Below are 25,069 nucleotides of genomic sequence, written 5' to 3'. Positions count from 1 at the left end.
TTGCTGAGCTAATGACAATGTGAATTTTAACACATGTTCTAAGGAATGCAGATAAATTACTTCCAAGTCTACACAGTGAGTGAATAGAATTGCTAAGGAGAGTGTACAAGTAAAGGCTCTGACCTAACAAGTTTTACTGAGCAGATAAGCCTCCCATGTAATTAGCCATAATTAAGTCTCCATATTAGAATATCAGTTGGCTCAGTGGGACATATTAGGGGAAGGAAACGTCCAGTTTAGCAGGGACATGGTATGTGTAGGAGATAAAATTAGGAAGGCTGAGCCTAGAGCATGGGAGGGCCTTATCACTGGCCTGAGGAGTGGGAAGAAACTGAGCCAAATTCCATGCAAATAACAGAATGTTGATGCTATGTTTAAAATATTCCTGGATACCTCCACCCAGCCCCAAAAGAAATCACTAGTCCAAACTTCTTAATTTGCTTCACACCAACATAATAACCACATGGTCCTTACCTTGTCCCTCTGACCACCCTTCATAGCATTAAACAGAGGGAATACAGTCATGTGTGCACTTCACAGACCCTGGGTCCTCACAAAGAAGGATAGCTGGAATAAATCTTAGTCTCACACTCAGGTGGGTAAGAAATGTTATTGTTAGGTGTCATCTAGTCAGTTCTGACTCATAGCGACCCTGTGTGCAACAGAAATAAACACTGCCCAGTCCTGCGCCATCCTCACCATCATTGCTATGTTTGAGCCTATTATTGCAGCCACTGTGTCAATCTACCTCGTTGAGGGTCTCCCTCTTTTTCTCTGACCCTCCACTTTACCAAGCATGATGTCCTTCTCCAGGGACAGGTCCCTCCTGATAACATGTCCAAAGTATGTGAGACAAAGTTTTGCCATCCTTGTTTCTAAGGAGCATTCTGGCTGTGCTTCTTCCAAGACAGATTTGTTCTTTCTTCTGGCAGTCCCTGGTATATTCAGTATTCTTCACCAATACCATAATTCAAAGGCATCAATTCTTCTTCAGTCTTCCTTGTTCATTATCCAGCATTTGCATGCATATGAGGCCATCTAAAATACCATGGCTTAGGTCAGGCACACCTTAGTTCTCAAAGTGACATCATTGCTTTTTAACACTTTAAAGGAGTCTTTTGCAGCAGATTTGCTCAATGTGATAAGTCATTTGATTTCTTAACTGTTACTGGCATGGGCATTGATTGTGGATCCAAGTAAAATGATATCCTTGACAACTAGTCTATAACTCTGCTATTCTGAGCCACACATTTTGCAAATTGCAGAGATCCTCCCTTGAGTCTTTGGTGGTCCTCACCATCTGCTCCCTCAGGTTGCGGCAAGATGCCCACACACTGTCCTTGTGCTGTTGGTTCATGGAGGTCGTTGCTGAGGAGACCATGGCCCATGTGGCCTCAGGTCTGGTGGCTCCCTGCCCTTTCTCTGCCACACCAGGGGCCTGGTGTTCCATCTTGCAGGGGCCCATGGCCCTGTCTACCTAGATATGTGTCATGAATTGTGTCTCCCCAAAATATCTGTCAACTTGGCTGGGTCATGATTTCCAGTATTATATGATTGTGTACCATTTTGTAAGTCTGATGTGATTTCCTTATGTGTTGTAAACTCTGTCACTGTGATGAGGTTATACTGATGAGGTTTACAGGATTAGATAGTGTCTTAACCCAACCTCATTTGAGATATAAAAGAGAGAAGCGAGCAGAGACACATGGGAACCTCATACCACCAAGAAAGCAGTGCTGGGAACAGAGCACATGCTCTGGACCCGAGGTTCCTGCGCAGAGAAGCTCCCAGACCAAGGGAAGACTGATGAATCACGGGGACCTTCCTCCAGAGCAGACAGAGAGAGAGGGCCTTCTGGAGATGATGCCCTGAATTTGGACTTGTAGCCTACTGGACCGGAGAGAATAAATTTCTCTTTGTTGAAGCCATCCACTTGTGGTATTTCTGTTAGAGCAGCACTAGATGACTAAGACAACATGCCTCGCAGCCTTGTCTTCCCTGGGCTCTTGCTGCCTCCCCGGCAGCAGCTGGAAGTGTTCTGGAAGCTGGGAGCAGAGACACCTTCAGCTCTGTCTTTCCTCTCCTTCCTTCTCAGGCTGTGGATCTCTCTCTCATCAGGGAAAGTCAGCCTCTCTTCAGCTCTCTGGTCAAAATACTCCTATTGTTCCCAGCTGGAATTGACTTGACGGCAACAGGTTTGGTTTTGGTTTTGGACTATGTATCAGGCCCCTTTCTATGTGCCAGGGATGCAACAGGGAGCAAAGCATAGTTCTAGCCCTCAGGGAGCTTACCTTCTTGTGGGGAAGATGACAGTAAACAAACAAACTATACTGGAACATCAGCTAGTGATGAATGCTATAGAGAGGGAAAGAGCAGGATAGAGAGTGATGGCGATGCTACCTTTGGAAGGGTGTCAGGTCTCTCTGAGTCTTCTAACTGCTCTGAAAATCCTCTAAATTCCCCTACCATCTCAGGCATTTTGTTGTCCAAGAGCCTGAAAGACTAGAATGCAGGCTGGTTCTCTTTTCTATTCATCCACATCCTTCCCAGAGGCAGTGAGGGATAACCTCACCATCTTCTTGAATGGGGAGAGAGTAACAAGGAAATATAAAGAGAAAAGTAATTGTGGTGTAGTCTCCAACAACAAGGTGATGGAAAGGGGAGTGAGATAGAATCACACCTATTTTAGGATCTCATTGCACCTCCTCTAAAGTCCCTGATTCCCTCAGCTCAGATATCTGAGTGGATTTGGCATCACTGCAAAATGGTGTAGGTTCTTTGGACTTCAGCCCATAATAGCTCTCTTATTCTCAATAGGAATCATGGGGATTTCAGTGGGGGTGGCACAAAGATTGAAGGAGTGCAAAAGAGTTGAGCTGTTTAGTATGCTAATTCAATGTGTGAATCTGGCCTTCATACTCGTTACTGTGGTGTCTTTCAGAAGATCCAGAAACTCAGAGCATTTGCAGATACGAATGGATTTGAACTTAGAGGAAGCCCAAGGAACAAAGTAGTGGGAATGGCACTGTTAGAGGTTGAATTGTGTCCCCCAAAAAGATATACTGAAGTCCTAATCCCCAGTACCTGTGAATGTGACCTTATTTCACAATAGAGTTGTTACAGATTTAATTAGTCAAAGTAACATGAGGTCATACTGGAGTATAGTACACCCTAATCCAATATGACTGGTGTTCTTATAAAAGAGAAGAGACACAGACAGAGAGAGATGCAGAGAGTAGATGCCATGTGAAGATGGAGGCAAAGATTGCAGTGATGCTGCTGCTAGCCAAAGAATGTCGGGGGCTACTAGAAGCTGAGAGAGACAAGAGATTTTCCCCTAGAATCTTCAGCAAAAGCATGGCCCTGCCAACATCCTAAGTTTGGATTTCTAGTCTCCAGAACTGTGGAACAATAAACTTCTGTTCTTATAAACCACACAGTTTATGGTACTTTGTTACAGCAGCCACAGGAAGCTAATATAGACCCCAAGCCCAAGGGAATTGTATTTATCCCTTGGGCTGGTCCCTTCATCCCAGTTTCTCTTCTCAGTTGTCTTCAAGAGGGCAAGGCAGGAAAGACTGTGCCAGGGAAAAAATAAGGGAAAGCTCGGAGTCAGCTTCTCCCGGGGCTCCTCAGGTCCCATCTTTTCCCATAGATTTTGAATATCTTCTCTGCAAAAAGGCTCAGATCACCTCGAACCTCAGCTTTTCTGTGGTACTTCAAAGTGTCCATCCTCTTGATGTGCCATACGCAAGGATCGCACCCAACGCTGACCTGGAAAACATGCATGTGGAGCTGGTTTTGCAACCATGAGGGATGCACTCCTTTAGTTAACCCCTGGTCAGATTCCTCAAGTCTCTGCACCTCTGGGCACGTGTAGAGACAACAGGAAAAAGGCCGGCAGAGAAGACTCCATGGCTGATCTGAAGACCCTACCAAGGCAGCAGAGACACTGATCACTGGTTTCATAGGGGACCCCAGGAAGGGTCCTCAAAGAAAAGTGAAGTCTGGGGACACTCATCAGGCTGCTGCAGGGGGAGTCCCACAGTGGGTGAATGCAGAAGCAGCCCCAGGTTGGTGTCCAGTCAGAGACTCTGCAGTCAGCCTCATGGTCAGGGATGGAGGAGCAGAGTTCAGGCACAACCTGAGGTAACAGGACAGAGTGGAATGTACCTTGAGGTCCATCACACTGCACACCAGACGTGGTGCCTGGTGCTCTGCCCCAGGCCCCTGCTTCCGGAGAAACAGGAGCTGCTGACTTTCTACTGTTAGGTTCTGAGCCGACTCTGCACCTTCTGGCAGCTCTGGGCAGACCAGCTTTGCCTTTCCCCCCATATCTATATGGTAGAACTTCTACATAAAGAGCTAAGTTGTGCAGTGTCCCAGTTTACAGCCCCAAAGAAGGTGACAGCTGAGCCGACCCGTGCTCATCAAACATCTACTTCGAGTACCAAGTACTATTGCAAGCAGGTGTCCCAATCCCTCAAAGAGTTCGAAGTCAAATTCCCTGAGCTGGAAACCAAGAGTGGTCCTTGATGCACTCCTATACCTCAAACCCTAGCCCTTCTCAGCGCCTAAATCCTGTCAATTCTCTGTCTAAAATTTTCCTGAATTGGAACCTTCCTCTCCATCCCTCCAGCCACCACTGAAGCCCAGGCTTCTTCATCTTATCTGGACCATTGCAATAGGTTTCTTTCTAGGCCCCTTGGATCAGTGTCTCTCTCTTCTAAGACACTGTCCACATGCCACTGAAGCTCTCTTCTTCAAAATATAAATCTGGGAATGTCGTTCCCTTGTTGAAACAGCAGCATCAATGTCAGCCCTTGTCAACTTTTATACCTGGAGCCCTGGTGGTGCAGCTGTTAAGCCCTCAGCTGCAAACTGAAAGGTTGGCAGTTTGAACCTACCAGCTGCTCTGCAGGAGAAAGACTGACAGTCTGCTTCTGTAAAGATTACAGACTTGGAAACCCTAAGGGCCAGTTCTACTCTGTCCTATAGATTTGCTATGAGTTGGAATCAACTTGATGGCAAGGATTTTTTTTTTTTTGGTTGGGTTCAACATTTGTTGGACCCTCTTGCCTGTAGGAGTGAATCCAGATGCTCCATGCAACACGCAGGGTTTGTCATGGTAGACGGTAACCTTCTTTCCATTTTGTCTGCATGCTCCCAACTTTCCCGTCCATGCACCCCACATTCCAGCCTGCCTCGGTGCCTTCATTCATGGTGTTTTCTCGACCACTGACACTTTTCTCTCCTTGTAGACAAAGGACTTGTCCATCTCCTTACACTAGAATGTAACTCCAAGAAGACAGAGACTTTGACTGGTGATGTTCTTTCCCCAGCAGCTAGGATAGGGCTTGGCACATAGAGGGGTTTCAACCAATATTTACTGAATAAAGGATGAAGGAGTTAATGAATTCAAATGTTAGGCAGCAAATAAGTCAATTCGGTATCTTCCCCTGATATACTTGCCCCTTCTTCTCTGCATGAAGGAGAATTAATTTCTCACATACATTTGTTTCTATCTCTATTCTAGCATTTACTGTATATATATATGTGTGTGTGTGTGTATATATATATATATATATATATATATACATACATGTGTGTACATATATATATACTTGGGTTTGATTCCCGGCAAATGCACCTCACGTGCAGCCACCACCCATCTGTCAGTGGAGGCTTGCATATTGCTATGATGCTGAACAGGTTTCAGCTGAGCTTCTAGACTAAGATGGACTAGGAAGAAAGGCCCAGCAATCTACTTCTGAAAATCAGTCAGTGAAAACTCTGTGGATCCCAATGTTTTAATCCACAGCTGATCATGGGGATGGCACAGGGGCAGTGTTTCATTCCATAGTGCTTGAGGTCACCATGAGTCTGGGGCCAATTCAATGGTAGCTAACAACAGCAGCATAGTATGTACTTATCTGGCTGGGATGCTACTCCATGAGCTACGTGAGGACACACAATGGGTCTAACTCCTCTTCGAATGCCCAGAACAAGCACAGGACCTGTCAGTATGATTTGTCAAGCCAAATTAAATCTAGTTGAAGAGGCGAGACAGAAACATGAAACATCAGGTTCCACCACCCCCTCTACTTTACTGCTTTCACCGCCTTTGCAGAGCTGAGGGGGAAGATAAAATTGCAAATTCGGTAACTTCCCCTTTCTGCTGATACTTGAAAAATTATCTTTCTGAGTCAGCACAGGTATTTTGATACTGCCTTGAGATTTTGGGCATTTTTTCTAAAGTGATGGTTTAAAAACAAGTGCTTGCACATTTACCATCAAACTGATGGGGTTGAGTGGGAAAATAACCATCATGAGAACTGCTTACCCTTCATCTTTTACAGTTCCAGTTGAGGATCTAAATCTGGCCACAAACATAGAAACCCCCCAGGCACGGTCTGTCCATAAGCAGATGGGAGGACATCCAGCTCAGGCATGGACTGGTCCTGATAAGAACATTCTGAAGTGGCTGACACTGATTACAGGGGTCTAGAGGGCTGGGGGAGTCCCTGGGTGGTGCAAACAGTTAACACGCTCAGCTGCTAACAGAAAAGTTAGCAGTTTACATCCACCCAGAGGTGCCTTGGAAGAAAGTCCTGGTGATCTACTTCTAAAAAAATCAGTCATTGAAAACCCTATGGAACACAGTTCTACTCTGACACACGTGGGGTAGCCATGAGTTGAAATCTACTTGACAGCAACTGGTTGGTTGGTAGAATAAAGGCTGGGCTCCAGGAAGCTGGGCAGTGACCAAGGTAGAGATTCTTGGTTGTACTGAATTCCACTCTCAGGACAGATTTTGCTTACCACAGGAGCAGACATAACCTCCTGAACTGAGCAAGCCTCCCGATAATTGCCCGGCCACCAGAATATCATTTTAAACCTTTCTCTTCTCAACTCTACACCACTCAGTCAGTGGCAAAGCTTCAGTGCTGAGTATCAGTGGAAATCTGGGGACTGTGGGGGAGGGAAGGTCAGTAGGACAAGCTGGGGAAAGTATAGGTTGCTGTAGTGGGTTGAATGTGCCCCACCTCCCAAAATTCACTTTGACCCAGGACTGTAGCACGTGACCTTGTTTGGAAATAGAGTCTTCACAGATGTACTTAGTTAAAATGAAGGCAGACTGGATTAGAGCGGCCACTAAACCCAATGACTGGTGTCCTTATAAGAAAAGGAGAGGACACACAGATATGTGTAGAGAGAAGAAGGCCACATGAAGGTGAAGGCAAAATTGGAGTGATGCATCTATAAGCCAAGAAACACCAAGGATTGCCAGGATCCACGAGAAACCATAAGAGGCAGGGAAGGATTTTTCCTGAAAGCCTTTGGAGGGAGCATGGCCCTGTGAGCAACTTGATTTCAAACTTCTAGTCTCCAGAACTGTATGAGGATAAATGTGTTTTGTTATAAGCCACCCAGTTTGTGTCAATTAGTTACAGCAGCCCTCAGAAACTAATACAGTTACCAATGATGTGGATAGGGAATTGTTAGAAAAAAATTATTCTGTTTTTTCATTTCTGCATACAGGATCCCTTTTTCCAAAGCAGATCAGGACCCCAGGGTAGCCTTGAGGGTGAGGTGGAGACGATGATTAGGATTTTACTGTGGGAAAACAAAGAGATAAAAAAGAAATAGGTTTTGGGTTTTTGTTTTGTTTTTTTAAGCAGGATAATAATCTTGAAGTCGGGCTTTGCTTAGAGAGGGGTTTTATAAGTTGCTTTCTTTTTATTCTATCAGAGAGTCTTATCTCTGCCCATTCAGAAAGAGGGAGTGTGTGAGAGTGTGGGCAATGGGACCCAACCTTCCTGCCCTTTAGTTCCACATTGTAATTTTACCACTACGTGCCCATGTTGAATACGACATTCCCAATCCCTTAACCACCTTCTGTTCCTGGTGCCCAGGTATATACATATGTACTCACTGCCATCAAGTCAATTCTGATTCACGGCGATCCCACGTGTTACAGAGTAGAACTGCTCCATAGGGTTTTCTTGGCTGTAATCTTTATGGAAGCAGTTCTTCAGGTCTTTCTTCCACGGTATCACTGGGTGGATTTGAACTGTTGATCTTTAGGTTAGTTAGACAGTGCCCATCTATAGTTGGTATAATTATGCCGATGTCTTCTGGGTAGTTTTATATTTTAAACCTCAATTGTTCATAGCTAAAACAAAAGATGCTTCTCTCTCTCCCCTCAAAAGAGAACAAATGGCTTTAGTTTAGATTCAGAGAAGACCTGGGCAAACCAAGTTAGTGATGGAGAAGTGTTTTAGTCAGTTGCTGTCGTAAGCTGCCATAGAGTCAGCCCCCAACTCATGGCAACCTCGTGCACGATGGGATTTGACTGTTGTTATTCACAGGGTTTTCACTGGCCGATTTTTTGGAAGTAGATCTCCAGGCCTTTTTTCTTAGTTGGTCTTAGTCTGGAAGCACCACTGAAACCTCTACAGCATCATAGCAACACACAAGCTTCCAGTGACAGATGGGTGGTGGCTGCGCTTGAGGTGCACTGGCCGGGAATTGAACTCGAGTCTCCTGCATGGAAGGCAAGAATTCTACCACTGAACTACCACTGCCCCCATATTTTAGTCAGTAGAACCTACATATTAACCGAAGCACAGTTCTCTGCAGTAGTTTTTCAGGTAGGAGAGCACTGTCTCAACAGAGAACTTGACAGAGAAAGAGAACCAGATACTGAAGAGGCAAAACTTCCTACATATATTGGCAAAGGGACATTGGACCAAGAACAGATTGGATGGAGATTGACTCATTTAACAAACTATTTTTGAGCACCTACAATGTGCCTTACCCCATGACAGACACCAAGTTGAACAAGACTAACCCTGTTCTCCTTCTCCTGGATTTTCTATCCCAGGAAATTTTGTTTAGCCCACTGGACGAAGCTGTCTCTAAATCTAATCAGGTAATGATTGGCTGCTGAGGGGATATTTTCCACTCGCCCAGAAGACAAACCTGAGAATGTATAGCTCTCCTGATTACTTACTAGAGGAGAGAGATGAGATCTCAGGGGATCTTCAAGCTCCAAGCCTCTCAGACTGACATATTTTCTCCTCATTCTTTGGTAATGACCCTCTGAGGCAGGCTACCTGCCTAATATTTATGTTTATATTGAGATTTTCCAGGTACCAAATACTGTCATTGCTGTATACTTTGAAGCCCACGCTGAACAGGCAAAGGACTGTTATAGTAACTGTGACAAGTATTTCCTGTTTCCAAAGTTTACAAGAACTTGCTTTGTACAATTTATTATTGTCAGTGCAGTACAGTAATTGCTACGAGCTCAGTTTTGATTTTGCTCACAGTGTAAAGAAGAACTGTAAAGAGAGAGACTGATTTGAAAATGCTCTCCTAGAACCTGACTAAGGTTTCATTTTTTCCCCTTGTTATCCAGTTTGAAATCTGCATCTAAGTTTCAGTTTGTGGGGAGTAAACAATACCAGGTTACCCACCCTCCAGGCTCATGAGTTACATCATGGATTCATCATGAGGGTCTGTGGGCCCTTACGAGGGGATTCATGGGCTCAAGAGGGTCTGTAACCAAACCCAAACCAAACCCACTGGGGCCGAGTTGATTCCGACTCATAGGGACCCCACAGGACAGAGTAGAACTACCTCATAGGGTTTCCAAGGAGCAGCTGGTGGATTTGAACTGCCATCCCTTTGGTTAGCAGTCAAGCTCTTAATACCGTGCCACCAGGGCTCCAAACAGATCTGTATCCCCTAAAATTATACTCACATTGTGTGGCTAAAATGAGATTTTCTAGGAAGAAGAATCCATAACTTTCCTTAGATCTTCAAAGCAGTCTGTACCCCCCAAATGTTAGTAAACTTGAGGGGTGGGGCATGGCCACTGGTCGTCTGTTCTGGGACTATGATGATTTTCATTGGCTTGGACCAGGCCTGTGAGCCTCTAGAACTCTGCAGGATCCAGCTTCAGGGTCCGTATGCTGACAACAGTGCAGTTTATCAAAAATATGAGTAAAGACTGGGGTAGAGTAGGAGAATTCAAGAGATTAGAGAGGCAGGAGAAGAGGCGGAATCCAGAAAGCGTGTGCCTCAGGGTGGTTCGCCCTGCAGCCCACGGTTTCTCCCCTGACCCTAGGCTCATTCTTGGTTCAGTCCATGTGTGATGACATGCTTGTGTTCTTTTCCCTAGTGGGTTGATCTGGAAGCCTTAGGAGTCAAAGAAAACCTGATTCCAACTGGAAGATGCAGTGTGAGCCACCTTTCCATGTTTGTGTTGTTTACACGATAGCAGGTCCTAGAATACCAAAACTGTCCACAAACTGGGTGGCTTCAAACGACAGAAATGTATTCTCTCACAGTTCTGGATGCTACAAGTCCAAAATCAAGGTATCGGCAGAGCCATGCTCCCTCTGAAGGTTCTGGGAAGAATCCTTTCTTGCTTCTTCCTAGCCTGGTGGTTGCCGGCAATCCTTGGCGTGTAGCCGTATCACTCCAATCTCTCCCTCAGTCTTCACATGGCATTCCTTCTGGGTCCATGTGCCCAAATCTCCTTTCTCTTATAAAGGCATTGGTCACTAGATTTATTTAGGCCCCACTCTAATCCAGTATGACCGCATCCTAACTAATTACATCTGCAAAGAACCTATTTCCAAATAAGGTCTCATTCTAAGGTTCTGGATGGACATGAAGTTTTGGGGGCACTATTCAACCAGTGGAGCCGTGGTAGCACAGTGGTTAAGAGCTTGGCTGCTAACCAAAAGGTCGACAGTTCATGTTTAATGCTATCCAAAAAAAAAAAAAAAAAAAGGTTGGCAGTTCAAATCTACCAGCCACTCCTTGGAAACCCTATGGGGCAGTTCTACTCTGTCCGATAGGGTCGCTAGGAATCGGAATCAATTTGATGGCAATAGACTTGGCTTATTCAACCAATACAGGGACCTAGAGATCCTCTCTAACCCTTTCATTTCACTGGGGATGAAACAAATTCAGAAAGGTTCAATGACTTCTCCAAAGCCACCCTCCTGGAAGGTAGAAGACTAGGAGGAAAATTCTGGCAATCTACTTCTGAAAAATTAGCCAGCGTAAACCCTATGGATCACAACGATTTGATCTGCAACTGAAATGAGGATGGTGCAGGACTAGGCAACATTTCCTTCCATTGTGCATGGGGTCACCATGAGTTGGGGCCAACTTGACGGCAGCTAACAACAACAATGACAACAACTACCACTACTAGTACTTACCTCACATCACCTGGGATGAACAGTAAACACGTAAAGCTCCTGGCTCGTGCTCTGGTGCCCTCTCACTCATACCATCCTACAGGGCAAAGACTTACCAAGGGATGCCCAGAGCCCCTTAGCCCTAGGAAAGGAGAGGAGCCATGGGAATCTAGTTCTGTCCCAATATGAGATCAAATTGATAGTTTACAAACTCTACAACATGCCTAAGAAGTCCGGACAGGATTGTAACACCAGCTGGCTGAAGATTTCTTTTCTCCCAGCAGGTAATGGAATGAAGAAGAGCTAGGCAAATGACAGGGTATTCAGGATTAGGTTTCTGGGTTGAGGATTTCAGATGAGTATCAAGCAAGGCACAGACCTCTACTTTATTATGTGTTCTTTTCACACCCTAAGCTTTAAGTGAAGCTTCTTGCTGGACAGCCAGGCAGCTCCTAAAAATAAACTCAAGTTCTTGAAATATTCTAGTTTGCCTTTAAGCTTTCTTTGGCTGAGGTCAAGGCCATCTATTTTTGGTTTTACACCCCCAGGTGGTATGGATTTGATCTATCAAATGATGAGGTGCCCGTGGTGAGGGCTCAGCAGATATTTAGGAAAGGTTAGCCATGGGCAAGGTGACAGCAGCCCTGGATGGCTGGGGAATGGGGAAGATCCTGTTCGAAGACTGCTGGAACCACAGGACAAAATTGATGATGTGTAGACAACTGTTGAAGGACACGGTGCTATCTGTAGCAAGTCCAAATAAGGAGGAAAGAATATTAAAAAAGAGCAAGGAGTTTGAGAAAGAAAATTATCTCATAGTAGGTTGGTAGGTCACTTCTGGTACAGGTAGGACGGTTCCAGCTGAAACAAGGGAATTAAATGGCTTGACTCTCCTGGCCCTGTGTGCTTGTACTTGGCCTTTGGAAATGCTCCTTTAATTTTACATCTTCTCACATTTCTCCTTACCCTCCCCCACTCTACTTCAAGTTCACCTTGCCTTAGGCCTTTTGATCCTTTGGCATTTTGACCATCCCCTCAAATTCTCTTCCCAGGAGTCACACCCCTTGCCCTATGTGACATTGCCTTTCAAGTTAATTTCTACCCAGATGTTGCCCAGTGCCTCCAAAAGGCTCCAAGGTATACCTGACATGCCTTTTTGTTCATCCCTCAGCAATGTATTTTTCTCTTGTTATCAGTTAGGAATGCTTTAAGCTGCAGTTAACAGAAAAACCAACTAATAGTGACCTAGAACATTAGGACACTTATTCACATAACAAGACGTCTGGGAGTGGAAGGTCTCAGTGTCGTTCAGGTGGTTCAGTGATGCCGGCAAGCTTCCAAGTTCTTCTGTCTTTCTGCTTTACCAGCCACAGTGTGCTGACTTTTCATTCTTATGCTGGGAGCCTCATGACAGGAAGATGATATTGTAGCACCAGGCATCACATTACAATAAAGAAAGAAAGGGGACAAGGAAGGTATCTGCCATATCTGTACCTATTTAAGGAAAGCAAAACTTCTCCAGCAGTTCCTTAGTGGAATCCCTTTTATATCTCATTAGCTAGAATTGACCCCTTGGCCCCATCTAGCTACACAGGAGGCTAGGAGAATATCTGGTTTCTCAGCCTCCTTAGTTGGAGGCAGCAAGAGAGAAGGGGGTTGAGAATGCTGTTGAGTTAGACAACTAACATTGTCTACCACATCTGCCCACTCTAATGAGCAGAGAAGGTCTATGAGATGGTCTCTGAAATGCTCAAGAATGATCTAAGAATCGACACAGATGACCTAAGCGTGCCACTTCTGGCTTCTGCACTGTGGGAATCTTCTCATTGGGCGGAAGACGAGCATTCAGTGGTGACCTTCCTTCTTCTGTTCTGCAGCAGCACTGCTAGGTTCCGTCCATTTGGGCCGTCAGCATAACTTGTCAAGAATTGTCATTTATCTTTCCCATGTACACTTTGTCTCTTCAACTGGATTATAAGCTATTTGAGAAGAGGGATCTTATATCTTACCTCATACCACCGTCTATTGTTAGTGACTTAAATTAGTGTCATACACTTTGCTGGCACCCAGGAGACTCTCATTAATGATGAGGGGTGTAACCCTGGACACCATGGAGTGGCCAAAGAGGCAACAAATTTTTCCACCAGATTCATTGCAGACCCACTGAGGAGGGAAAAGTTTGGAAAGGCCAACAAATGAAAGCAATGTGTTTGCCGGATCAGAGGCGTGCTGAAGAGGGGGTGGGGTAGGAAAAACCCTGAGCAAATGGAGTGTAAAATTTCAAGCTTAATGCTGCTTTCAAAAAGGGATTGGGAAATCTTACTAAATTTGATTTACCCTTTCCCCTCTTTGTATTCATTCACCTGTTTATTCATTGAGCAAAATTAATTGAGCCCTTACTCTGCGCTAACCAAAACCAAACCTGTGTCCATCGAGTTGGTTCAAACTTATAATGACCCTATAGGACAGAGTAGAACTGCCCCATAGGGTTTCCAAGGAGTGGCTGGTGGATTCAAACTGCTGACCTTTTGGTTAGCAGCCAAACTCTTAACCACTGTGCCACCAGGGTTTCCTACTCTGTGCTAGGATCTGGAAATTCAGAAATGAGTAACATGGAGCCGTCCTTAGACTTTGGAGGGAGGCAGACAAATGAGCAAATGGTCATGTTGGAGTTCCTGGGTGGCATAACTGGTTAAGTACTCGACTGCAAACTGAAGGTTGGAGGTTCAAACCCACCCAGAGGCACCTTGGAAGAAAGTCCTGGCAATCTGCTTCTGAAAGGTCACAGCCATGAAAACCCTATGGAGCATGGTTCTATGCTGTACACGTGGGGAATCAACAGCGACTGGTATAGTGTTACGCCCAAAGTGTCTCAGGAGTGCAGAAGTTCTGGGTTTAAATTAAGGGGAGTTCCTAGCCTTTGGTGCAGTTTGTAATAACGTCTCTTATTAGAAAAGCTGGATTGGAAGGGGTTTTTAGCCAGACAGACTTAACTTTAAATCCTGGTTCTCCCACTTACTGTGGGAGACCCCAGCGAGATCTCCATGGGATAACTGAACATCAGTTATCTCATGCATCAGTTCTCAATTTATTGCCTCTCAACTCTGAATGCACCCTTCAACACCTACTCTGTGATAATAGGATTCTTTTTAGCATTTCTCCTTTAAAGTAAGCAGGATGCTAAACTTTCTCAGTAGAGGGAGCTGGAAGGACACTGTAGGAGGAAGAGGATTCCTGCAATTTCCAGTGTCATTGGGGGCCCATGATGCGGGTGTGTGGAGCCTGCCCAGCTACAGGGCCCTGAGCGCCATCCCTCTGTGACCTTACAGACTTGGTCTACCAGTACCAGTTGCCACTGAGTCGATTCCGACTCACGGCGACCCCACATGTGTCAAAGTAGAACTATTCTCCACAGGATTTTCAATGGTTGATTTTTCAGAAGGAGATTGCCAGGCCTTTCTTCCAAGGTGCCTCTGGATGGACTCGAACCTCTAACCTTTTAGTTAACAGCTGAGCATGTTAACTATTTGTACCACCTGGGGACTCTAACCTTGGCCTAGTGGTAACCTTTCTAAAGTCTTCCTTCCTTGAAAACCAGAGCCCCGCATGACCTGGTTGACCTGAAGGCTTCCTGCCTATACTGACGCCCAGACTCCCTTAGCAAGCTTCCGTGTGGCCTGTCCACAGCTTGGCGCACACAGGGCAGTCGTTCCTTCTGCAAGCCCCCTACTCCCACCCTATGTCACCCACACGTTTGGAAGTCCTCTGCCCCTGCTGAGGACTGCATATCCCTGCCACTGGCTTCTGATCACCCGCACTCTGGAGGTGGCCTATCGCTTGCTAGCAGCTCTAGACCAGCCCTGGCCTAGCTAAACCAGCAAACTTCTCTGCTGTCTGGTGGCCTAACCAACCACTTTCTCCAATGAGGTCTGAAACTCTTCTCAATTTGTCCTTCCCTGGCACTCAGAACACCATTACAGATTGCAATGCAGGTTTCATAGACAACTTTGAAGCTGGGCAGCACGTCATTACGGAGTAAATCAGTGCTCTGATTAAGATTTTCAGGGTACTTATACATAATTTTCATTAGGGACTTTGAACAAAAAAGTTTTCATTGGTTGATGGTTATGTCAGAATACTAAGTCTTATAAGAGAGCAGTATGTGCTCAAACATTATCAAAGCTTAAATAGGAAACTTACCAAGATAATTACAAGATAATGAGCCATGGTTGTAAGACCTCTGGAGTCTTGGAAACAGGACATGTTCATTAATCACTGATTGTTTCCTGAAAGAACAATTTCAAATGCTTCAGTGAGCCTGACCACCTAAATACAATTATGTGCAACAAGACAAAACCAAAATAAAAACAAACCTGTTGCCGTCCAGTCGATTGCGACTCATAGCGACCCTATAGGACACAGAAGAACTGTCCCATAGGGTTTCCAAGGAGTGGCTGGTGGATTTGAACTGCCGACCTTTTGGTTAGCAGCCATAGCTCTTTACCACTGTGCCACCAGGGCTCCGCAACAAGACAAGGTACTTCTAAATTTAGTTATAGTTCAAGATATAGCTATAGGCATTAGAAATTATATATGAGTATATAAATATATATATGATTATACAGCACATAGGTTTCTAACATTTAATAAGATGACCTTTAGTGTCATGGGCAAGAGAACTGTCTGTGTTTTCACAAAGCAAAACTTATAATTTTATTTCACAGATCTCAAAGTGACGCTTCTATCACAGTTAATAACCCTTTATGTTAAACCTCCCCAGTTTAACTTACTGTGTGGTTGCTGTCTCCCCACTGGACCCAGACCATTCCACCTCATCAGTAAAGATGAGGCAAAAGCATCACTATTTTAGATTTATTTTATGGATCAAATGAGAAAGCCCATAGCTCATTGGGACTGCTTACTTTTCTCTTTGCCTGAGCTACTAGTGTCTTTACCGTGAACCAGGGGACTAATACGTCATAGAGTACCTCCTGGGCACTGGGCAGTCTGCCAGGCACTTGACATGATAGCCCTGACATGCATGTGGTTAGCCTTGGAGGAGGAGACAGACGTTCAGAGAGGCCAAAGAGGTTACCCGGGGTCAGGTATGCAATATCAGATGAAGCTGGGCTACAAACTTGGATCTTCAGTCCTCCAAGTCCACATACTAAGCTGGCCTTCCAACTAGAGCCCCATGCCCTCCTCCTTTCCACCCGAAAAAGAACAATTTCCCTACACAACAAAACTTCTGAGTCTCACCACTCACCCCTTGCAAGAGTAGAGAAGCCGCGTAAGAATCATTTGCTTGAGTTTTTTCTTAAGAAGAGATCTACTCTTAGAAGAAAGGTCTGACTCATGTAAAAGATGTGAGTCTGTGGTTTTCCTGTGTGAGCTGACCTCTAAATAAGGCTCCAGGAACCTGTCCTTGGAACGGATGCTGCAGGCCTTGACTTGTACGTACCAGGCTGTTAAAGACTCCTTTGAGAAATCCCGTTGGCTAAAGTCAAACTTATGGAATTTCACATCAGTGGTGGACCAATCATATGGTTTGTTGCTTGAACATAACTTCCAAAAGGGCAGCAATCTTTGTTATGTTCACTGACGGGGTTTCATAAGTGCTTAGAACAGTGCCTGGTATACAGTTGATTCTCAATAAATGTTTGTTGAATGGATGGATTTACACAGTCAAGGAGTCATCATATTTCTTTACATGTGAGGCTTCACTTGGTTATTTTAAAGCAGGATTTAAAAAAACAAAAACAAAAATCAAGAGTGGGATGGAGTGAGTAAAACTTAATGGGAATATGACTATTTTGTAAGTGAAGGCATGATACCACAGTTATGATGATAGATCCCAATTGCCAAACTCACCCTAATCAAAACTTACTTGTCCTGGGTCCCATCTTCTCCAGACGTTATTCCTTTGTAGGTCCAGCCTATTACTCTGTTGATGTGGTAGTGATCAATAATGGGATGTGTTATTGATTAAATTGTGTCCCACCTCCGAAAAAAAATGTGTTGGAATCCTAACCCCTATACCTGCGGATGTAATTCTGTTTTGAAACAGAGTTTTCTTTGTTATGTTCATTAGCTCATACTCAAGTCGGGTGGGCTCTAAATCTAATCACTTCTGAGTTATAAAAAGAACACATTACAGACAGAGGCATACCCACAGGGGTAAGTCAGAGGCCATGTGAGGATTGTCTACAAGCCAAGAAACCAAGGAACACCTAGGGAGGAATCAACACAGCCGAGACCCTGATTTGGACTTCCAGCCACAGAACTGTGAGAAAATAAATTTCTGTTCTGCAAAGCCACCTACTTGTGGTATTTCTGTTACAGCAGCACTAAGAAACTAAGACAGGTGGGTAAGAATAAACATACTATCCCAGTCAGTAACATAGTGACTTTTTAACCAGAGCCCTTTGGAAAAAATTGCCGCATGCCTGACAGAGAATTCTACACATGTAGGCTATTCCATAAACGTCTGTTGGCACTGTGAGAACATGATGACAGCAGGACCTTAAAATAAAGGACTGACTGACACAGGTAGTGGAAACTCAGGCAGAGTAGGAAAGCCTGAGAGGGAGGTAGCGGTGTTTTTGATTAGGCAGTCTTTATACGCATCTCAAATCAGGACCAAGAAGCTACCCATGCTTTTTGTGCTTAATAGTTTGGTATATTTGTGCCATGTTGTTATTAGGTTCCATTGAGTCAATTTCGACTCATAGAGACCCCACGTGACAGAGTAGAACTGCTCTGTGGGGTTTGCTAGGCTGTCGTCTTTATGGAAGCAAATCACCAGGTCTTTCTCCTGCAGAGCTGCTGGGTGAGTTCGAACCTCCAGCCTTTCAGTTAGCATCCGAGTGTTTAACAACTGCGCCACCAGGGCTCTAGCTGCTTATAAAAAACCTGAACCACAATGGCAAATGAAAAGAACACTCTCTACATGTGTGATAGATGTTCAGGTATAGAGATGAAGCCATACATTCATCAAACTCCTCAACACTTAAAAAAAAAACCAAACCTTGTTTCATTATTTCCCAGAAGTTATCCTTCTTGTTTCCCCCTTTCCATTTTAATGTGATGAGAAAGAGGAGGCATATAGAAAGAGAGCAAATACATTTTTCTTTTTTAGAAACACCAGGATGTGTTACAGCAGTGCCCCTGCTCGTGGTTAAACGTCTCCTTTAAAATAGGGTTGCTTTAAAGTGGGAGGCAGATGAAAGTCCAACCCTTTCAAGTTTAGAGACGTCGTGGGTGAAGTTGGGAAAACCTGTCTCAGCTGGCGCATAGTTCATTCAGTTATTCGTTCTTTCAACAAATGTTTACAGAGCACCTGTTGTTAGTTGCTGTCAAGTCGACCTTATGCATTACCGAAGGAAATGTTGCCTGGTCCTGTGCCGTCTTCATGATGGTTGGTAGGTTTGAGCCCATTGTTGTGGCTATTGTGTAATACTTCCCAGTCTAGAAGGCTCATCTTCCAGCTCCATATCGGACAATATTGTGTTGTGATCCATAGGGTTTTCTCTGGCTAATTTTTGGAAGTAGATCGATAGGCCTTTCTTCTTAGTCTGGAAGTTCTGCTGAAACCTGTTCACCGTGGGTGAGCTTGCTTGATATTTGAAACATCAGTGGGCTAGCTTCCAGCATCGTAGCAACATGCAAGCCACCACAGTATGACAAACTGACAGACAAGTGGTGGACAGAGCGCCTATTGTGTGCTAATTTCTCTAACAGGCATTGAATCCAACATAGAATGGGAGCTCCATGTAGCCAGCATTTTGCCCATTTTGTATTCCTATTACCTGGAACACTCTAGTACATTGGAGGCATTCAAAAAATGTTCATTGAATTGATGAGCAGTTCCAGGTCTTACGGAGTTTATAGCACAGGGAATTATACTATTTCCTTTTGTTCAGTTAGCGTTTTTCTTTTTTGTTGGTATGTTTTAATCATTAATTTTTTTCATGCTCCAACTTTAGGCAGTGAGAGACCCTTCAGCCAGCTCCTGTGATTTTTTCCCCCTAGCTTTATGGTGGTAAAATATATATAACAAAAACTTGCCATTTCAATCATTTTCAGGTGTACAATTCAGTGACATTAATGACATTCACCATGTTGTACAGCCATCATCACTGTTCATCTCCAAAACTCTCCCATCACCCCAAATGGAAACTCAGCACCCCTCAAGCAACAACTCTCCATTTCTCCCTCCCTCCAGCCCCTCACAACCACCAACACTCTTATCTCTATGCATTTGCCTATTATAGATATTCCATATATGTGAGGTCATACAGTCTTTGTTGTTTTGTGTCTGACTTACTCCACTCAGTGTAATGTTTTCAAGGTTCATCTGTGCTGTGTTGCGTGTCAGAACTGCGTTTCTCTTTGTGGCAGAATAACATACCATTGTGTGTATATACCACATGCTGCTTATCCATTCCTCTGTTGATGGACACTTGGGCTGTTTCTACCTTTTGGCTGTTGTGAATCGTGCTGCAGTGAACATTGCTGTTTGAGTCCCTGCTTTCAGGTCTTTAGGGGTATATACTTAGGTCAGGTAGCATTTTTGTGCCAATGAAAACTGAGTTAAGGGAACATCAGAGGTAGCTTTCAGAAGAAAATGAGGGGGTCACATGCAGCCTTGGGGGAGTGAGGAGAAGGATGTGGTTAAGCTCTTGTCTTGTTTCCCACTGGTGGTATGTACAGAGATTGATCACAAGGTAATAAGACGATTCTCACATGTGATTTATGGACGTCAACATCAGGACTAGGGTTGCTCTGTGTACAGGAATGTTTCGGCTGTGTCTTGTACACTGGGAGGGCAGGCTCCAACTCCTCCTCACTCTGAGCCCAACCACCTGTTCCCTGCACATCTGAATGGGGATGCTCCAAAGTAGGAGTCCTGGGGGCAAAGGTTCTGCTGCTTTCAAAAATTACAGCAAGTCCCTTCTCCTTGTTGGGACATAATTTTGTTTTGTTTTTAAGTAATCAATGAAGTGAAAGTTTCCAGAGATAAGAGTTAGTTTAAAGAGTTTACTGCTTCCTTGAACAACAGCCAACATCACACAGCATTCAAACAGTACCAGGATGGGCTCCGTTCTCAGAATGTGACATTTCTTTTCCTCTTTCCCTCCCTTTTTCCTTCCTCCCTCCCTTCTTTTCTCTGTTGCTCTTCTCCCCCCACCTTCCTTTCCATCTTTCCCTCTTTCTCCTCTCTTTTCTCTCTCTCCCTCCTTTTTCCCCCTCTGAAGCCTAAGCAGTCCTTAATCCCCTACTTTTTGGGAGCAGGCTTGCCAGCCGTGGGGCATCTGTTTCAAACTGGGGGAGGCATCCCAAGGTCTTTATAACCTTACCTGGGTCAGAACTACTGGGCAGGGCCAGTGACCAATCATAACGCCATTGTTTCATTAGAGGCAAGTTCAAAGGCCAGGCCTCTCTGGTCTTTAGTAACATTCTGAACCAGCAAGGTGTCATACTTTTGGGACAAAGTAAGTCACTGCTACTTTGCAAACACTGCATATTCCATTTGTTATAATCATGTGACATAGTTCTGAAAAGCACACACAGCTCTTGTTGTGGCTTACTTGATCATAATAGTTAACATTCGATTTGTAATTTCTATCTTTTTTTCTGAGAAAGAGAGAAAAAGTAATGATATAAACTAAGATTGCCAGGAGGCTTTTTACTTATAACGGGGAATTTGACCAAGGCTCCTGGAACACACAGTTGTCTAAATTTGCAGTTCTGCAGGAAGTCTGTAAGAGCTAAAGTGCGTTTGGGGATTAATGTTTGGATTTCAGTCATCCGTGCTCCTCCTGTCTGTTATTACCTTCACTGAGGATTAACACTCTGGGGATTGCAGTTATGACCCACTGTGGGCTCTCTAGGAACAAACAGTTCTCTCAATATCGCTTTCCATCTTCCTAGGTGCAAATTCAGGAGAGAGTTGGGGAGAAAGTCTCTCTCAGCCAGATGCCAGTGTCTGTGGAGCCTGCTGGGAAGGAGTCCTCACCCACTGGGACCACAATGAGCTTCCTCCCCAACTTTGGTGGGATCCACGAGGAAAACGTGTCATTGGCCCAATACCTGGAGGTAGAAAGCTGTACTCAAAGCCCACAACATGAAGAACAAGACCAGGACAGAGCAGACAACACATCTAGTGGCCCCTGGGGAGGCCTGGAACATGTGCTGAACATCTCAGAAGCCAGTAACGAATACGTGTCCCCCTGGAAGGGCATAGTGCGTGTCCCTCTGGATGGCCGCATTGACCTCAATGAGCCCAAGCCTCCCTCTGTGGCTTCCCCTGAACCCAAAAATACCGTCCTCACCCTGGAAAATGTGTGTGATGGGCCAAGTGGCAGAGAAGCTGCAGGTGGCATGGAGGGTTTTGAAGCAGGTGGCCGAGGACCATGTTGTGATACCATGGACTCTTCTGTGGGAGCACCAATTGATAGACATTTGCCTCAAGAAATTTGCTCCATGGACTTAGAGCTGGTGGGTGGTCAAATCAAAGCATCTGATTTATGTTCTGTTAATGATGAGATGCTGGAAGTCCTTTTTAATGCACGAAGTTCTGAGCCTCCACAATCCACATGTGAAAATGGCAAGGATAGAAACTCAGCCATGCCACCTCTTTTATTCAGCACATTCACCTGGAGCATTTCACAAGGGGCCTGTGAAGGTGCCACAGAGGGCAATATAGCAGAGGGGGAGAATTCCACCTCCACGTTGGACTGCATAAGAACGACTGACCAGGAGAGGCTGAGCCCCAGCAACTCAGGAAGGCTTGAAGAAAGGCAGCCTCTTCCTTCTAAGAACAACTCTTTTTTGCAATTCAAAGAAAGAGGTGAGGAGAGCTCCAGTACCTGTGTCAGAGACACCATGGACATGCCAATCAGTCATAGTTCCATTGTGATGTTTCCTCAGGAGAAACCAACAACATTAACTGTTAAAACTGAGGATCTTCAGGCTACCAGGCAGAGTAAAGACACATCGGCTATTACCATTGTGACCAAAGTCCACCCAGCCAAATACCTTGCTGCTTCAGTTGCTGAAAACAACCATGCAGATGTCACTGAGGAGAGCTCACCTCAGACACCAGATGAAAATGTGTTCCAACTTCCTTCCAGTGTACCGTGGGGTCATATTTTAAATGGTTCCACAGCTGAATCTATGAAGGAGCCGCCTTGCATGGTGCCCAGTGTAGCAGGAACCCAAGCCTATGTCTCCAAGATCTCAGAGGGAGACGGATTCTTTAGTGACTCCCCTATTCAGCTTGGTAACCAGTCTGGAGAGAAGAGCCAGATGGTGGACAGAGCAGCCCACAGGAGCCTTGTAGAGAATTTCCAAGAAAAAGGAAGTGAAACAAAGCAGAGGCTCCACCCAGAGAGCCTGCCCCACCAGAGTTCTGTTTCTGAAAATGATTTCCAAGAAAGTTTGCCCGCCACATCTGCTGCACAAGAGGAAATAAGCTCGGTGCCCTTGGACCACTCACCAGGAAACTCTAGGAAGGAAAAAGGGCAGAGCTCAGGCCTGGGGACGATTATCTCCATGCTAGCTGAAGCTACTGTGGAAAAAGACAGTCAGGGTCTGAGCAAAGGTCTGCCTGTCTCTAAAGATCTCCTGGAGAAGTCTAAAGAGAGTGGATCAGGATCTGGGGAACTGGGCAACAAGCTGAAGTTTATAACTCTAGAGTCTTCTGTTTCAGAGATCTGGCCACCAAGACAAGTGACAGATTCTGAGTGCAAGGAATCAGAAGTCATTCCTGTAGTTCCTCACAGGGTCTGGGCTATGTCTAAAGTTCTAAAGGTATGTGAACTGGGCTCCTCTGAAATAGCAGCACCAGCTAGCAGTCCTCAGTGTGAGTCTGACTCAGTCCTTGCTAATAACAGAGAAATCCATGGACGTCAAGAACCAGCCAGCAGTGATGATGGAAGGAATCTTTCTTCCCAGTGTTTGAGCCAGCTCAGATTCCTGGAGTCATCTGTGGACCCCGTAGATGAAAAGGAACCGTGTACCACAAATTTACTCTTAGAGGCTTCCAAAACTGGAGGGAAGGAAACTATTAACAATATGAGTCAAAACCAGGAGGAAAACCAACTCAAGGTGGATCACCCTGCCTTCTTTAAACAGTTGCTAACCTGCCCTCAAATCCTAGAGTCCTCTGTAGATCCCATTGATGGAACAGGTGTGATGGAGTGGGCCAGCGCTGAACAACCAGAGTCTCCCGAATCCACACCTGGGCTCATCAAAGAGGGGAGTCAATTGAATGATGGATACTTGAGCCATAAAGTAGAAGTCCAACCTGCCATTTGGCAAGTTTCATATCCCAAGGAAAGTGGAGAGCCCATTCCAAGTGAAAGGAGCATAAACCAAAACCAAGAAGACAGTGAGAGAGGGGAGGGTGAACAAAGTAAACACCACAAAGCAAAAGTGGAAGGCCAACCTGCCGCTTTGCAAGTCCCACATCCTGATGAAGGTGGGGAAGTAATTCCTAGAGAAGGCAGCACACACCAAGTACAAGAAGGCAGTGAGGGAAAGTTTGGGGAGGCTGCACAAAGCAAACCCAACAAAGCAGAGGTAACTTCCCCCACTTTACCTCTTTCTAACTGTCTTGCAATAGTGACTCATGCATCTGTTGGAGTTGACACTAACTCCACAGGCCAAATTCATGACATCACCAAAAATGATGTAGCTGAGCCCAGAAACCATCAAAATGTATTTTCTGATTCAAAGGATTGTGCTAAACATCTGCCTTCTCCTAGTGGTCTTACACTATTACCTTTTACTTCATCTCCTGAAGGAAGCAACACAGACTTCTCAACAAGCAACAAAATCGAGAAATCTAAAACAGAGGAGCCCCAAACTGGGAAAACCAAATCCCTAAACTCACCTGGCTCCCCAGCCGTGACTTGGGCCTTCCTTTCAGGAGAACATGTATCAGAGGACTCTCCTCAGTTCCTGCAGGACCACTGTCAAACGGGCTCCACCCTGGGCAGCGTGGAAAAGTCCAGGGAGGAGGAGACGCCCAGCCACGTGGCAACCAAACCTGGCAAATTTCCAGGGGCCTGGCCAGCAGGTACTGCATCCGAGGAGGCCAAGAAGAAGCAAGAAACCTCTGGAAGTGCACATATAACTGAGGGAGTAAAGAAGAAAGTTCTGTCCAGGGTAGCAGCCCTGAGAATGAGATTGGAAGAGAAGGAAAACATCAGAAAGACCTCGAGCTTTCTTAAAAAGGTTCCTAAACTTGAAGCATCAGTATCATGCACAGATGAGAAGAAAGACCCAAAAAAGCCACCTTGCAAAAGAGAAGGAAAAGGTGAGACTGTTGCTTTCTATACTGGTTAGTTTGGGTCGGTAAGGCTGGATGCCAAGTTTCTCTTCCCTCCTGAGTTCTTTGCAGTTCTGTTGGGCACCCACCAGGTGGACATAGATGCTGTGGTTACAGCCAAGTGGCTTGAACATATAGGCCGGACATTCTCAAACTTGAGTGGACATCAGAATCACCTGAAGGGCTTGTTAAACTACAGATTGCTGGACCCCACCAATATAGGGTCTGGTAGTGCAGTGGTTAAGAGCTTAGCAGCTAACCAAAAGGTCAGCAGTTCGAATCCACCAGCCACTCCTTAGAACCCCTGTGGGGCAGTTCTACTCTGTCTGTCCTATAGTGCAACTATGAGTTGGAATCGACTCAGTGGCAACAGGTTTGGGTTTTTTTGGCATGAGTCGGAATTGACTAGACAGCAATGGCCGCAAACCCGGAGATCTGATTCAGTGGGTCTCGGGTGGGGCTCAAGAAATTGCATCGGTAACAAATTTCTAGGTGAGGTTGATGTTTCTGA

General features: G+C 45.1%; 1 protein-coding gene across 1 annotated transcript in view; it reads left to right on the top strand.

Annotated features, from left to right (window-relative positions):
- Positions 1-25,069, top strand: part of ALPK2 (alpha kinase 2) — a 74,223-nt gene that overhangs the window by 17,080 nt on the left and 32,074 nt on the right. The window contains exon 2 of the mRNA XM_023733994.1: positions 21,156-24,546. Coding sequence (XP_023589762.1) covers positions 21,156-24,546 — 3,391 coding nt within the window. The remainder of the gene's footprint in view (positions 1-21,155; positions 24,547-25,069) is intronic.

This window comes from Trichechus manatus, unplaced genomic scaffold (assembly GCF_000243295.1).
Source record: "Trichechus manatus latirostris isolate Lorelei unplaced genomic scaffold, TriManLat1.0 scaffold00063, whole genome shotgun sequence".
NCBI lineage: Eukaryota > Metazoa > Chordata > Mammalia > Sirenia > Trichechidae > Trichechus > Trichechus manatus.
The sequence above is the reverse complement of the archived record's forward strand: the minus strand, read 5'-3'. Positions and strand labels throughout refer to the sequence as shown.